This window comes from Lagopus muta, chromosome 5 (assembly GCF_023343835.1).
Source record: "Lagopus muta isolate bLagMut1 chromosome 5, bLagMut1 primary, whole genome shotgun sequence".
In the NCBI taxonomy this organism is placed as follows: Eukaryota; Metazoa; Chordata; class Aves; order Galliformes; family Phasianidae; genus Lagopus; species Lagopus muta.
In genome coordinates, this window is record NC_064437.1 from 52,413,503 (window position 1) to 52,427,447 (window position 13,945).

Sequence of the window (13,945 nt, forward strand, 5' to 3'; positions counted from 1 at the left end):
GTATTTGTGACCTTACAAAGCTGCACATGTTACTAGGGTAGTGGTGGTAGCCCACATCTTCAAAACTTTCTTACAAGGGGATAAAAATACTTTAATCCACAATTATACATTCTCTTACGTAATCTGGAAAAATTATGGATTATTGAGAGAGTAAGAGGGAATTGAATACTGAAAGTACAGCAGGAAAACTACACTTCATCATCTTTATTTTTAAATATATTCAATACACTTCAGAAGCAAACTTTTATTTTACAAAGTTGGCCATTAAAATATTAAAAAAGGATGTTGTGGCCATTGACAAATAGTGTAATATGGGACATGCATGCTAAAAGGAAAGTCAATTTCAGATGACAGTCATTTAACAGCAGAAAAGATAGTTAATGAGACTTGGCATAAAAGCTTGAAAAGAGCATGTCCACCAACATCCCTTTTCCCTAAGGCAGCTTTCTCCTTCTTCTGTAACTTCACCAACCATATCTCCTTTCTAGATGTTGACCCATGACAGTTTTACACCTCAAAAGATTTAGAAATACAAATAATATACCCAATAAAATACATTAATTATGATGAATGATAATGGAAAAGAAAATCTGGCGTAGTTGTCTATGTGGTAAGGATTTTTAACATGGAAACAATCAAAGATACAGAAAAGACTTTTCATTATGGACATTGGCGAGCTACACCCACTGTGCTTATTTCTCTCCTTTTTGCCATTGATGCTGGTTTTGCTGCCCTTGTCTGAATCAATTTTGTTCGTGGTGTCAGAAGCACTGCAACTGTTAGCAACTGCTGCCAGAACTCCATTCCTTTCTTCTTCAGTCCCTTCATCCTCATCCTGACAGGAAACAAAACAGCACAGCAGGAACATAAGTTCATGTTTCATTGCCCTATTTACTTTAGAGCTGAAGCAAATAATAGGATTTTTCCTACAGCTCTTCCTTTGGCTTACTCATTGATTCCAAGGATGAGAAACCACAGGTACAGACAGAACCTTTCAGTTTTCAAAGCCTCCATATACAGGAAAAACACATCAACTTACATGACAGCCCACCACAAAAACTTCCAGAGGACCACAGTGCAAAGCTAATTGTGTTCAAATATGGCCCATTTGCCCATTAAGCTTAACACAGCAGCAAATCCACAATAACAAGTCATCTTCTGCAACATAATTTCTGCAAAGCAAGTAAAGCAGAGCCCCAGTTGGGGGAACGGTGAAGGTGGCTGAGATGGCAGATATTGGTCAAGCTGGCTGCACCCCAAATCAAGCACTCAGAAATACAAAATGCCTTCTAAGCTAGGTGCTCCATTCCTTGTGCTTCATAATAAAAACTGAATTAGTTAAACTAACAAAACAAAATGCAAGAAATAAAAACAAAAAGATCATAAAGAGGGAAAAGCCCCACAACTATTTCAGTACCAAACAGTTCATACTTCGTTTCGAGTCCTGAAACTTACATTTTAAGTTCAAAGTTATACTAAGGTTAAGCGCATTTTCATGTGCTTCACTGCATCAAGACAGCTCTTTGGAGAATGTTGTATAAGCCGCCTGGTGTTCTGGTGGGTTTTGTTTCTTTGATTAGAAATGGCTCAGAGCCATGGAGTTCATGTATGAAATCTTCACCCTTTGAAGTCGGTGTGTTTTCTGCCACTGACTCAGAGGACATGGGATTAGACATCAGCTGCAGCTTCAGCTGTAAACAAACTTCCATGAAAGTTCTGGAGTCTTACTCTGGTTTGAGATATTGCAGATACCAGCAGATCTAAACCCCAGAGTTTGGCTCCAGATGTGTATCTAGACTACTCCTAACTCTGAACAGTTTAAAAGGGGAATTATCTTTATTTGAGCAGTCCTACACAACTTTATGTTTCTTCTGATGCTTTTATTACCTTCCAGACCAAGGAGTAGCACAGAAGCAAGAGAAGACCAAAAATTTATTTGTGAAATGTAGAATGCAGAATCCCTTTCCTCTGAGTAATCCACTTTTTCTATTTGCATCAGAACTACATTAGATAAGGACAAACTCTACAGAAGTTTGCAGGTACAGTCACAGAAAAAGCTCATTTAGAAAAAATACAGCTTTTAAAGACACAGAGAGCTCATTAAGCCACCTGACAGATCTCCATGCCAGTGCAGAATTGTTCTTCTGTCCAGGGTACTTGCAAGTGGCATGGTTTTTGGGTCTTTTTCCATCTAAAAATTACTAATGTCCTTGAAAATTGAAGTGGAGTCTGGACAGCGTCTGGTAAATCAGTGAAACAGAACAGACGAAGCTAGAAAATGGGATTATTACTGCTATTCGTTTGCCAAAAAAGCCTAGTATACTTTATTAGGAAGAGATAAATGTAGCTCGTCACAATGCGTCATCCTAAAAATACTCTGACTACAAAAACTTGTTCACCCCACAACTAGCCTGCCGCAGCTGTGTAAGAATTTGGAAACCAAAGGACCGGACAAAAAGCACAAAGAGCATCACTCCACAGACTTCCAGCCTGAGGCCTAAAACAAGCCAAACAACACCTCAAATCTGGAGTTTTTTGTGTGACTTGGCTGTTAGAAATACGCTGTCCTGCTCCAGAGAGCCCCACCAGCCCAGCAGAGCAGTGGGGAGCACTGCTGGGCACCTCGAACCACGCACTGCTGCTGATCCGGGGCACCCAGTGCTCCAGCAGTGAGCAAAATACAGAAACCTGTCAGAAAGATCCTGATTTTTTTTTTTTTTTTTTTCTCCCCAGCGCTCTCACATTTTAGAAAGGGAAAAAGAGAAAAAAACAACATCTGGACTTCAAAAATGACAGGATGTAGGGCATTTTTCAGTCTGAGTCTCTTCGTCTCTCAGGTAGGGCTGGCTAAAAGTCGGTACAGAATTAGTTGTACTGCAGAGCATGAAAGGACATTGTGTACGTGCCATTTTTCTTTTCACACAACTGCATGTGAACAACTCACAGGAGGCTGGTGCTTTATTAAGCCGTTCTGAACTCTCTTCTACTCTCCAGGAGACATTTATAAAAGTGGTGCATACGTACTCAACTCCCTTCACAGTGTGCCAAGGCAGGGCTCTCTCAGATGTATTTACAGCAAAAGTTCTGTATCGCATTGCTTAAAAAAGGGACAGTTAATTGAAAGGACAGTCACAACCACTAGCTTATAAGAACTACAGTCTTATAACCTGGACTATCAAGGGACTTTTCCAGGTTGCTATGGAGAACTGAATGCAAAGATAGATTAAGATGTTCCACGTTAAAAACAGTGGCTCTAATCTTTAATGTTACTTCCCCTACTTCCCTGCGTTCCAGCTGTCAATAAGAAAATGGCAGCTGGCACTAGGAAGGGCTCTGTTGGGATATAAAATCAAGAGCATCCTGGAAAAGTACAGTACATCATCTGCCACCATCTGGGATGTGCTGAAGTTTCTGCTGACATCAAACAGCCAGCAAAATTGAGGGAAGTTGTTACTGCTACTATAGGTGCAGTAATATAGGTGCTCAAGATTCATAATATCTCAACCAAGAATGCCACACACCTGCAGCTTCTTCTGTGTCTGTACAGATCACAAGATGCTGGCACAGAAATGTCTTAAATTCACTACACTGCCCATGTAATCTTCAGTTTTCAACCCTCTTCCCTATCTGCCCCAGAGGAAAACACAAAGGTGAAAGATGAATGAAGTTCAAGGAGGATTTCTCTGTTTTAGAGGAGGGCACACCTTTGTATGAAAAAGGAGAAACAGGATTTTGAAGAGGGAGCCTCTTCATTCAGGCAGTCTGCCACACAGTTGATGTGAATGGCACAGTCAGTCTGACTGTCCTCACAGCAGGTGGATCCTGTGCTTTTGCCATTAGCTTTCAAGCTGTTTCTGCAGGACCAGTCCACACAACTGAACATTGCAATAGCACAGATATGATGAGCTGTTTCTCCAGTTTTTACTTCAAACTACAGATCCTTAAAGCCTCAAAAGAACTTCATATACCAGTGCACTAGTGTTTTAAAGAACAAAAAAGAAAGCAGCACAACTAATTCCCATGCAAGGCAGATGGTTATACTTTCAGTTCACCTCTAAAACATATTTATATAATTCTGAGTGCAAATGTGGTATTGGCTTGTATGAGAACAGCAAACTGGGAAGTGAGATTTCTAATTACCCTATGTCCACAGGAGCATGTGATAATGAGGAAAACACATCTGTGGTGACGATAATCACAAAGAGATTCATTAAGTACCTGCTAGACAGTGACATGACATTTTAGCTAGCATTTCTATCCTTGTGATATTTTGTTTTCACAGTGAGAAACGAGAAATACAAGCCAGGTGTGCTCTCAGTGGCACCCTGCTCAGTAAGCAGCGCTCATCTCCTTGGCTACAGTATTAAAAAAAAAGACACAACAGGCATTTTCCTTACTCTAAGGCTTTGAGTTGATCCAGGACTCACCAGCTACCTCTTCCCTATGTGGCTTGTGTTTCTGTGGACAAGAAGTGAGTTGCATTTGCTCACTCCTGATGAAGAGAAAGTAGGAAACATGCCTAAAGTGACACAGTATCCCCTTTGGTCATTAAGTCCATCTCAGAATTGCACCTTAAGTCTTTCTTCCTTGCTTGCTTGAGGGCTGTACCTCCACCTAATTCCATTCACATTTCAAATCTGTGAGTTCTCATGCCTGCTTCACTTGTAAGCACTGGCACCTGTGTCCCACAAGAGATGCTGACTCAGGTAGGTGAAGGCAAGGGCAGTCATTAATGCCCTTCACAGATCCAAAGATGCTTAATCATCCCAGCAGCGCTGAAACACTTGGCTTTCTTATTCAAACCTCCAATAAGCTTTCTTTTTTCTTCCACTCAATGAGCAAATGACAGCCACTTACTTCACAAGACGGATATGCTCAGAGGGAATTGTTACTGATGCTACCCTGCCAAGAAAAATGACTTTTAGGCTTTCCACTCAAAACCTCAATCATAACCAGCATTTGTTCATTTGCAGACATTCCCCAGTTAGATTATGCCTTTTAAAACCCAATGGGAGCCTTTCTGCCCCTTTTTCAAACCTTCTTCACTCACTACATCTCTTGGCATTTATTTTTTTTTAAAACAGTTCTGTGCATTTACACAACTCATCTGACATTCATACAGCCAAAATCCTACAGTAGAAAATTTTAGTTTACCTTCATGGTCTTTAAGATGCAGCACTAGAATTCATTATCCTGTTTCTTGAACCTGCTGAGGAACTCAGTCGAGCCATTTGTGATGCTCTAAATTGGCATAAATTGTTAAGTCGTCTTTTTTTTCTGGCCATTTAACCTTACAGCAGCCAACCAAACCTCTTCCTGCATTTTTTGTCATATTCTCATTTTCTGTGCTTTATTAAGAAACGTGTCACCTTTTTCTGTTTAAAATTTTATTTTCTTTCTTGCATATTGAATCCTGTTCTATAATGAAAAGCTTGAAGACAATTGGTTTCTAACTTTCTAGTTATTTCTTTTCCACTGCACTGAAGATGGAGGATACGACAAAACTTTCTCATGAACCTGTCCCGATTATTTCAGCAAGATGACAACCACCAGACTCAAAAATGCCTACGTTGATTTGATCCTTTATTATTTTAAGTATACTTCACAGCATTTCAGAGTTCTGGGAAGCTCACTAGAGCAATAAAAAGCACTGCTATAATAATGACGCAGAACAGAAAGTGAATCACAGTCTGCAGCTGCTGAGACAGAAGATGTAGGTGGAAGGCTACAAGGAACTGAGGCATGAAGCTTTCTGTTAGTAAGCTGACTCACATTCCATACATGTGCAGTAGGTTTCATAAATGGTATGTGATTAATGCTTGTGCTCTTTGTGTTTTTCTTTTTGTACTGCAATAAGATCAAACCACCTTGCTCGATCCAATGTTTGAACAGTGAGTAGGTGTATACAAGAGAAAAGGTGAAAAGGCCTGTACATGTATCACACTGGTCTTTCACTTTGTTTGATTCCTCTTTCAAAAAGATTCAGGAATACAAAACCTTTTCTTACTTCTTGACATTATTTAGTTATCACTGTACTTACATTAAAATAAAAAATTCCTTACATACATTTACTATTAGTGCTAAATAAAATAACTTATTCTTTTCAGCAGTTAGAATTGAAGTGTGCTTCGTAGGCCAACAATAAGAGAGTTAAAATACCTTTGGAATTTCCTTTGAACTGGGTCGATGCAGGGTGCAGAAATGAGCCACAGCATACTCTAACAATGCTCCGAAGATGAAACTGAAGCAGATGCCAAGGTACACATCAATTGCCTTAATAAAGCAGTTAGCATTTGGGAGTGAAGTCCTGGCTCCCATCATCAGCGTTGTCATAGTGAGGACTGTGGTAACACCTGTGGGACACAGAAATATAAATTCTGATAAAACAAAGATAGCAACGAGGCCTTCCATTGCATTTGGTAATCCACAAGATACTCTTTCCTGAGCTTCATAAACTCCTAATATGCCACAGCATTTCACGTGACATGTTTTGGAAAGACATTAAAAATACTGAAGAAAAGTGTTTGGAAAGCTGAGAAGATGGGAAATTAGAATGGGAAGGATTTTCATGTCATAGAAAGTATATTTATTATTAACACGTTGCAATACTATGCAAATGCTTCCATTAAAACGTTCAGATATCATTTTGTTCAGTCCAGCTGTCCATCAGCCTCGTTTAAAGTGAAATTTGTCTTTGCTATTCTATAGAAGTATTTTCCCTACCCCACCTGCAGTCTGATCAGAACTGATCTGCATTTTTCCCTTTCAGAATCTCCTTTACTTGCAATTAACTATACTTAATCTCATAATTCTCTTACTATTCATGTGTTAATTAGTATGTAGCATTCACCGTCACGGAAAAAAAAAAAACAACACAACTCAGAATTCTGTCTGCAGATGACATGCACTTGAATATTTTAAAACTATTCCCAAAATGATGGAGTTTTCTTCTGCTTCCAGCAGCCTTCCCTGCCTCTGGGTCTCCTGTAGCTCCCAAGGACTTTTGCTTTGCTACAGAATAGCAAGGCTTCCAGGGGAATCTCTACCATGTGCTGCGGACAGCAAACTGGAAAAACAGTTTCATGAAACTCAGAAGTGTCTGCACCTTTTAGAAATCCATGCCAAATACCTCCAATAAAGAAATCAATCTTCTGACTTCTGTTTCCTAGAACCATAAAGGTTGGAAAAGACCTCTAAGACCTTGTGGTTCAACTACCAACCCATCTCCACCATGGTTACTGAACCACATCCCCCAGTACCACATCTACCCATCAGTACCCACACTACCCTCAGTACCACATCTTGAACAACTCCAGGGATAGTGACTCCACCACCTCTTTGGGCAGACTGTTCAGTGCTTCACCATGCTTTCTGAGAAGAAATTTTTCCTAATACCAAACCTGAACATACCCTGACACAGCCTAAAGCCATTATCTCTCATGCTCTCAAGAAGAGGCTTAGTTTTGGTTCATCAGTTTCTTACCTATGCAGATTCTGGCTGGAACGGATGACTGGCTTATCCAAAATGACACCCAGGAGAGCACAACCAGGAGAATTGATGGTACGTATGTCTCTAGTATGAAATACAAGATGTTTCTTTTGAGCTCAAAGTGAAACACTAACTTGGGGTAGCGTCCTGTGAAAAGAGCATGAAAAAATATTGTGAAGGAGCAACTTACAGAAAGACTTTCAATCAATCAACCCGTATGAGCTCTATACGTATCAAGACATGAAGCATCCACCAAATAACCTGTTACATGGATTAAAATAATATATTAAAAAAGAAGTATTTCTAATTTCTAATCTTAACTTGACTTCAGCTTTCTGCCTTTGCAATTTCACTACTGGATTAAAAAGTCCTTTGGTAGGCAGTTCATTCTCCTTCTGAAGATAAAAATATACTGTATTTAGGCTTCTTCTTTGTAAGTTTAGCATGTTGAGTTCAACAAGCTTCTGGCTGATGGAAAAAGGGATACACAAATGGGCAGTAGACTTCTCCTATCCATGAGGCAGGAGGTGCAAAGATTATTTATACCATTATCATCATATTAAAGTGAAAAAGGGGGCACTAAGTTAGTGTACCTCTATCAGTACTGTGATTTTTACCATGTCATCCACTTAATGTACCAAAATTGATTCAAAGTGCAGAGTACGTCAAAGTAAAGCACTCAAAAGTTAGGAAGTTTAAAACTTAGAGGAAAACTCTGAAACGGGCAATACTGAGTGGTCATACAGCAAAATCCTCTCCTCATTATCTCCCAGCAACTCTATTTATCTGAGCATAAAACTGCTATGTGGGAAGTTAGTTTAAAATATCAAAATTTATAGTCAGCCTTTGCCATTTTGCCATAATTTCAGACTGTGGACAAGCATTTAGAATGTTCATTGGTGTTCTTTGGTGTTATTTTTCATGATGCCATACATTTCTGAAGCAATGTGAACAATAAAGAGAAACAGAGATGTGAAAGCTTGCAGCTGAGTGGCTTTTCTGGGAACAAAGAAAAGGCAATTCTTTAACCTTAAGGCTTTCTGCTTGCCAGAATGCAAAGGGGGATGATAATAATGGTGTCAGCATTTCTACACAGAGCTCAGAAGAGCCTTTATAATAGAAAATTTGAAGCAATCTATATATAAGATTCAATAAGCTCCTTCTGAAATAAACTGAAGGAAGGAGGCAAGAAAAAGTATGTAATGCATACTTACCATGCTAAAATATGACAAAATAATGAGTTCTCCACTCTCCATATGTACCAAAAGTTATCATGTTTAAAAGTAAACTGATTCACCACTGCTATTACGTGTGTTACCTGTGAGATAATAATGATGAATAACAACCTTATCTCATCCACTTTGACTTGTATACCTAAGGCTCTGGTGCCATAATCAGATCAAAAATGAAACAGGTGCACTGCAGTACTAATCCTGCCTTTACTGTAGTTAACTCAAGTACAGGACAGGCTAACTCCTAAAGTGACAAGCCTGCACCCTGCTCGACTGACTGAGAACAAAATGCTTGCATTTAAATGAGCAGAGACTTTTTTATTCAAGTTTCTGGCCCATGACAGATGTCACCTCAACGTGTGATGGCTCCAATTTAGATTTGATAATCTGCTGGAAATAATCTCTGTGCAGACAGCTAATTCTGCAGCAGACGCAGAGCTTTAGCACTTACTAAGGTCTCACATTACTGCGTTCAATAGATTGTCAAATGTGTTGAACTTGAATGGCTGTCTGTGCACCTACTCTTAACCCACAAAAAGATGAGGTGATTTTACTTATGTTACCTCACAGTGAAAGAACATTAAGCTGAGTTTCTTTGGCTTTATAGAATTCACTAGAGAACAGACGTAAAAAACTAGACAGTAGCTCTAGCTGAGATGAAATACAAATCTAGGTAGCAGACTGCCATCTCTCTATATTTTCCAGCTCTCTCTACTGCTTTAAAGAAGAGCACCCAAGAAAATGCAAGGATTCTCCATCCTCAGGGAATTTCAGGTGGTTCCAGCTGATTTCTTCATTTTTTGAGTCGTAAAAATTATACCAGCATGGCATTTGTCCCCCATTAGTAGAATACATATAGGTCTAAGGCAGATCTTTCTGAATGTGAGAGAAGACAGTTTATTTCTCTTCCAATTTGCCTTGGAAATTTGGCTTAAATAAACAAGCATCATTATCATTCCAGATCACCCATTTTGTAATTAAGCAAAAATCTAACAGCAGAATGCTGCATCCCTGCTCTTTCTGCTCCCCCTGCCAGCAGAAACTCACAGCAGAGGAGCCTGAAGGAAGGACTCGTGATCCATAATGTCCTCGTTTCCTGACTTCAGGTGTTGTGGGATGGGAGCATCTTCCCACAGTTGCTTCCTATGGACTTTCTGATGAATTCTACACCCGCAAAAGAAAGCTCTACATCACTCTTTATGTAAGAAGCACTTTGGTGTCCTGCACAGAGTGTGCAGTCAGGCACAAAGAGCACATTCTTCCCTATCATTAAATATGTATGATCACCCCTTGGGTGCCAGCTAAAACGTGTGATGTACATCTCCCACAAGCTCATCAGTACAACCCTACCGATGTATCACTTTCTTCTCTGCTTGCATCTCTTAAGGGAACAGTACAGGATATAACTTTAGTGTCTAAGTATTTGCCAAAATAGTAATTTTCAGTATGCAATTTTTTTGCTTGATTACAACAAATACACAAAATAGCAGTGTCTCCAATTTCACCCACCAAATAAGTTGTGCCAATGTAATGCAACTTCTCTGACTGAGACTTGGAAATTAGGATGCTTAGGTCACTCCAAAAGTAATGCTTCCTATTTATTTCCATGTAAACTACAACAGATTCGAAGAGCACATTATTTGATAGAGCAAATTCTCAGCTGTGAAACAATATTTTTCAACATAACCTTCCACTGCTCACAGTCAGGATTTTACAAACTACCTCTTTTCCTACTTGTCTTTCAGTGGTCAACTAAAGGAAAAGAAAGATCAGGAGAGGCTTCTCAACATGTGCTTCATCTTCACAAAAATGTTTTACAGAAATAGAGTTAGAAAATTCAAATTTCCTAAGAAAGAAAGAAACACTTTCACATAGTATTTGTGTGCAGATATGTCTGCCTGATTAGCTTTTCTACAAAAACCCTTACAAAAACAATTATGCCACAGGAAGTTTTCCCTGTGTTTGTATTTTTGTTTGCAGTACGAACAACTTTTCCAGAAGTTAGCAAAAAATCCCCTCTTCCTAGCATCCTTGTTCGTTCAAATCATTGCCTTTCCATATGTTTTTATGTTGCTATCATATCTTCAATGCATTTTCCATAACTGCTCTCCTTCTAAACTGTTTTGCAGCTTCAATATATGCTGTGAAGCACCGCAGAACTATCAGAAAAAGAACAAATGATGGAAAGTTTTGTATTCTTCAAGTGGAAAACTCCGCTTAAAAAGAATGATTATCCGAGCAACGAGCTCAGCAAGGCAAGTTGCACGTACTTGGCAATAGATACATGAATATGCAACTGCTTGAATCTTAAGTGAGTCTGACCAGATAGTCCTCACGTAAGATTGTACTGACTGCACTTCTGAGATTGTTTTTAAGGCCTGCATGGCAAAGATGACAATATCAGAAGTAACAATTGGAGAGCAATTGCAGATTATAAAAGAACAGACAAAGGGAATGACATAAATTACTCAGTGTACTGCATCACGAAAAAGGAAAACTGAAAATCCTAGAAAAGTTTGATTGCTAACTAATAAGAAACTGCAGAGCAGTGAGAAAGATTGAGCAAGGTAATGCCTCTGTTTTGTGAGAAAGACTGTGAAAAACACTGCAGACAGACTGCAGACAAGTGGCAGCAGCCAGCTCCCTTTGCAGGCTTTTTCAGAAAGGCAAATGCTTTATTATCTGTGTGAATCAAGGACAGGAGGCTGACTTTATGCTTCTGTCCATCCTTTTGTTCTGCCAAAGTAGTAGCACTTGGATGTGCGACCTTGCTGACTTCACAGTTGCTAAGTGGAAAGGTTTGCATGAAAAAACTCTCCCTGGCTTCTGGACAGGGGTTGAGGACTCCGTGTTCGGCTGAGCACACTGAGCTCATCACCCTTGCTGCTTCTGAGGGCTTGGCAGTAGTGCAGCAGTGAGAGAGCAAGGCTAAGGGAAGTTGTCAGTCAGCACAGAGGGAGAGTTAGCAGCAGCCAACTATCCTGAGGAATCAAACCCCTTTTTGCTTCTTTCATTGATTAGAGGTGTTAAGAGAGATTGATTAGCTATGGCTTGCTGTGAAAATATAATCCATGTGGGTCTGTCCTGCACCCAGAATTGCTCACTGGCAAACAGGACAGCACACCGTGGCATACCTAGAAATACCAAGCAGAGAGGACAGTCAGCACATTGGAGAACAGGACCTGTGTTCATAATTATAACAACAAATATCAGAAACAGCCTCAGCAAAAGAAGATGCAGTTCAATAGAAGTAAAAGTCCTGCCCTCAGACAGGAATTACTAGCTGAAAAGCTGAAAAACGAGGTCAGCAGTGCACAGGAATTTTCTGCAAGAAAAGCAAAAGTCTACCTAAAGTAGATAAAGAGGAACAGAGTTCATGAAATGTGTGAAGTAATCCCCTAGTTCTACAGAGGACTTCAGGGCACTGAATTTTGAGTGCTGCACATCAGCAAAGATAGGAGAAAGTCCATGGAAGAACAATAAGGATAACAATAAAAGAACAATAGAAAAACTGTTTATGTGAGTTAAAGAGAAGGAAAATATTAGTATGAGAAATGGGGAAAGGTTGCTGAAAAGCAGCAGGAAATTTGTCTTTCTTATCCACAGTAGACAATGCAGTGCATAATGGGTCTGAAACGTAGCAAGGGAGATCGAGATTAGACACAAGGAAAATATGTTTGCATAATCACCAGAAAAAAATTAATCTAGAAAGGCTGAGGAGTAGACATGTTGGAGGTTTGTCTAATTTACTGCTAAGAACATCTGTCAGGAAGTGCGTTGTTGATATAGACGAGCTTGTCTTGGGACATGAGAACAGATTAAGTGAATTGTTAAAGTCTATTCCAACCTTATTTCTATCATTATTTACACAAAAAGCTAGACTGTAACAGTCTTTAACTGCTTTCATGTTTTTCCAATAATAAATGCAAGATTTTTACATCACTATTTGTTACTCTGAGGATGCAGGTGGTGTTGGCTAGACAGCTAAAATAAAAAGCCAGCCACCACTGATGCACTCACATGGTTTTGGGGTCCAAGAGCACATGTACCAGTGTTTGCAGAATAAGGATTATAGTTAAAGACATGCAGGAAGTGGTTCTAGCAATGAATTTACTTATGTCCAAATTTAAATTACTTTGTAGCAAGGCAGAAACAGCACAAAACTCCAGCCAGCCCTCTAGTTAATATTATACAAAGCCTCTTCGTATTATGTGATTATTATAACATGATTACTATTATGTGATACACAGTGTTCTATAAACAAGATTAATCCATGCAGTCCTTTTCTTAAGTATACTGAAGTTGCTTATGCAGGGATTTTGCTGACCATATTCTAATCTTGGCTTTGTCCACAGCTGTACGTGAACTTGGGCTCTCCATCACCGTACAATATTTCACTTACAGAACAGCTGTACTGTCTGTTCAAGTTCACAGAGTATCAAATTTTGATTGCTTTTTTTGCTATGTTAGGAAATACAACAGCACTGCTCTTCTCTAATATCTTTTGCATCAGCCTTGTGAATCACAACTGTTATTTATAAAATACTTTTTTTAATGTGATTAATAATGTCTGAAAATGCAAAGCATAAAGTTTCCTCTCCAAATTGATTACACAGTTTCTTAACTTGTGGGGGCTTTTCTTTTAATATGGGTTAAAGTAGGCACTGCTTTCCTAGGAAATACACAGAAAATAGCTCCTCCATCATAGATGCAGCAGAAAATGAAGACGATAATGGGATTTCATTTAAAAGTACAGTAGAGCACTTGAGAATGTGGCTTTCTTAAACGGGAGAACTGAAACAAGTAGAGGTGGGAAATCTTAATCAAATTAAGCTGCAAGCATTACAACATATTAAATCGGAGCAGATTTTGACTTTATGCATATTACTGCTGCCAACGTGAGGGGAAGAAGACAGCACCATTTACTGAAGAGCATGCCTAATCAGACCATGCACCTAGTCATTGGAGATCTTTCTTATTCCACCTCGTAAAAAACAACATTATGCCAGAGTCTAAAATCTGTCATAAATAAATAAACAGGCAGGTTGATAAATAAAAGAAGTTGATAAGAATTAAGCAGGTTTCCTCTCCTTTTTTCCTGTGTAGTGAACAGGTCCTAATACCCTTCTGGGCAGAAGAGCAGTAGAGAATCGTTCTCTGATGGAGTCTGATGCTGTTCAGCCTGAAGCTGCAGAGAGGAGGAAGGCAAGCAGATGTCAGTTAT

General features: G+C 39.3%; 1 protein-coding gene across 1 annotated transcript in view; it reads right to left on the minus strand.

The window, feature by feature from the left end:
- Positions 1-200: 200 nt before the first annotated feature.
- LOC125693319 (gamma-aminobutyric acid receptor subunit pi-like) overlaps positions 201-13,945 on the minus strand; it is a 36,546-nt gene continuing 22,801 nt past the window's right edge. The window contains exons 8-10 of the mRNA XM_048945077.1: positions 7,484-7,636; positions 6,160-6,353; positions 201-835 (exon numbers count right to left, since the gene is read on the minus strand). Of these exons, the coding sequence (XP_048801034.1) occupies positions 524-835; positions 6,160-6,353; positions 7,484-7,636 (659 nt within the window). The 3' untranslated portion in view covers positions 201-523. The remainder of the gene's footprint in view (positions 836-6,159; positions 6,354-7,483; positions 7,637-13,945) is intronic.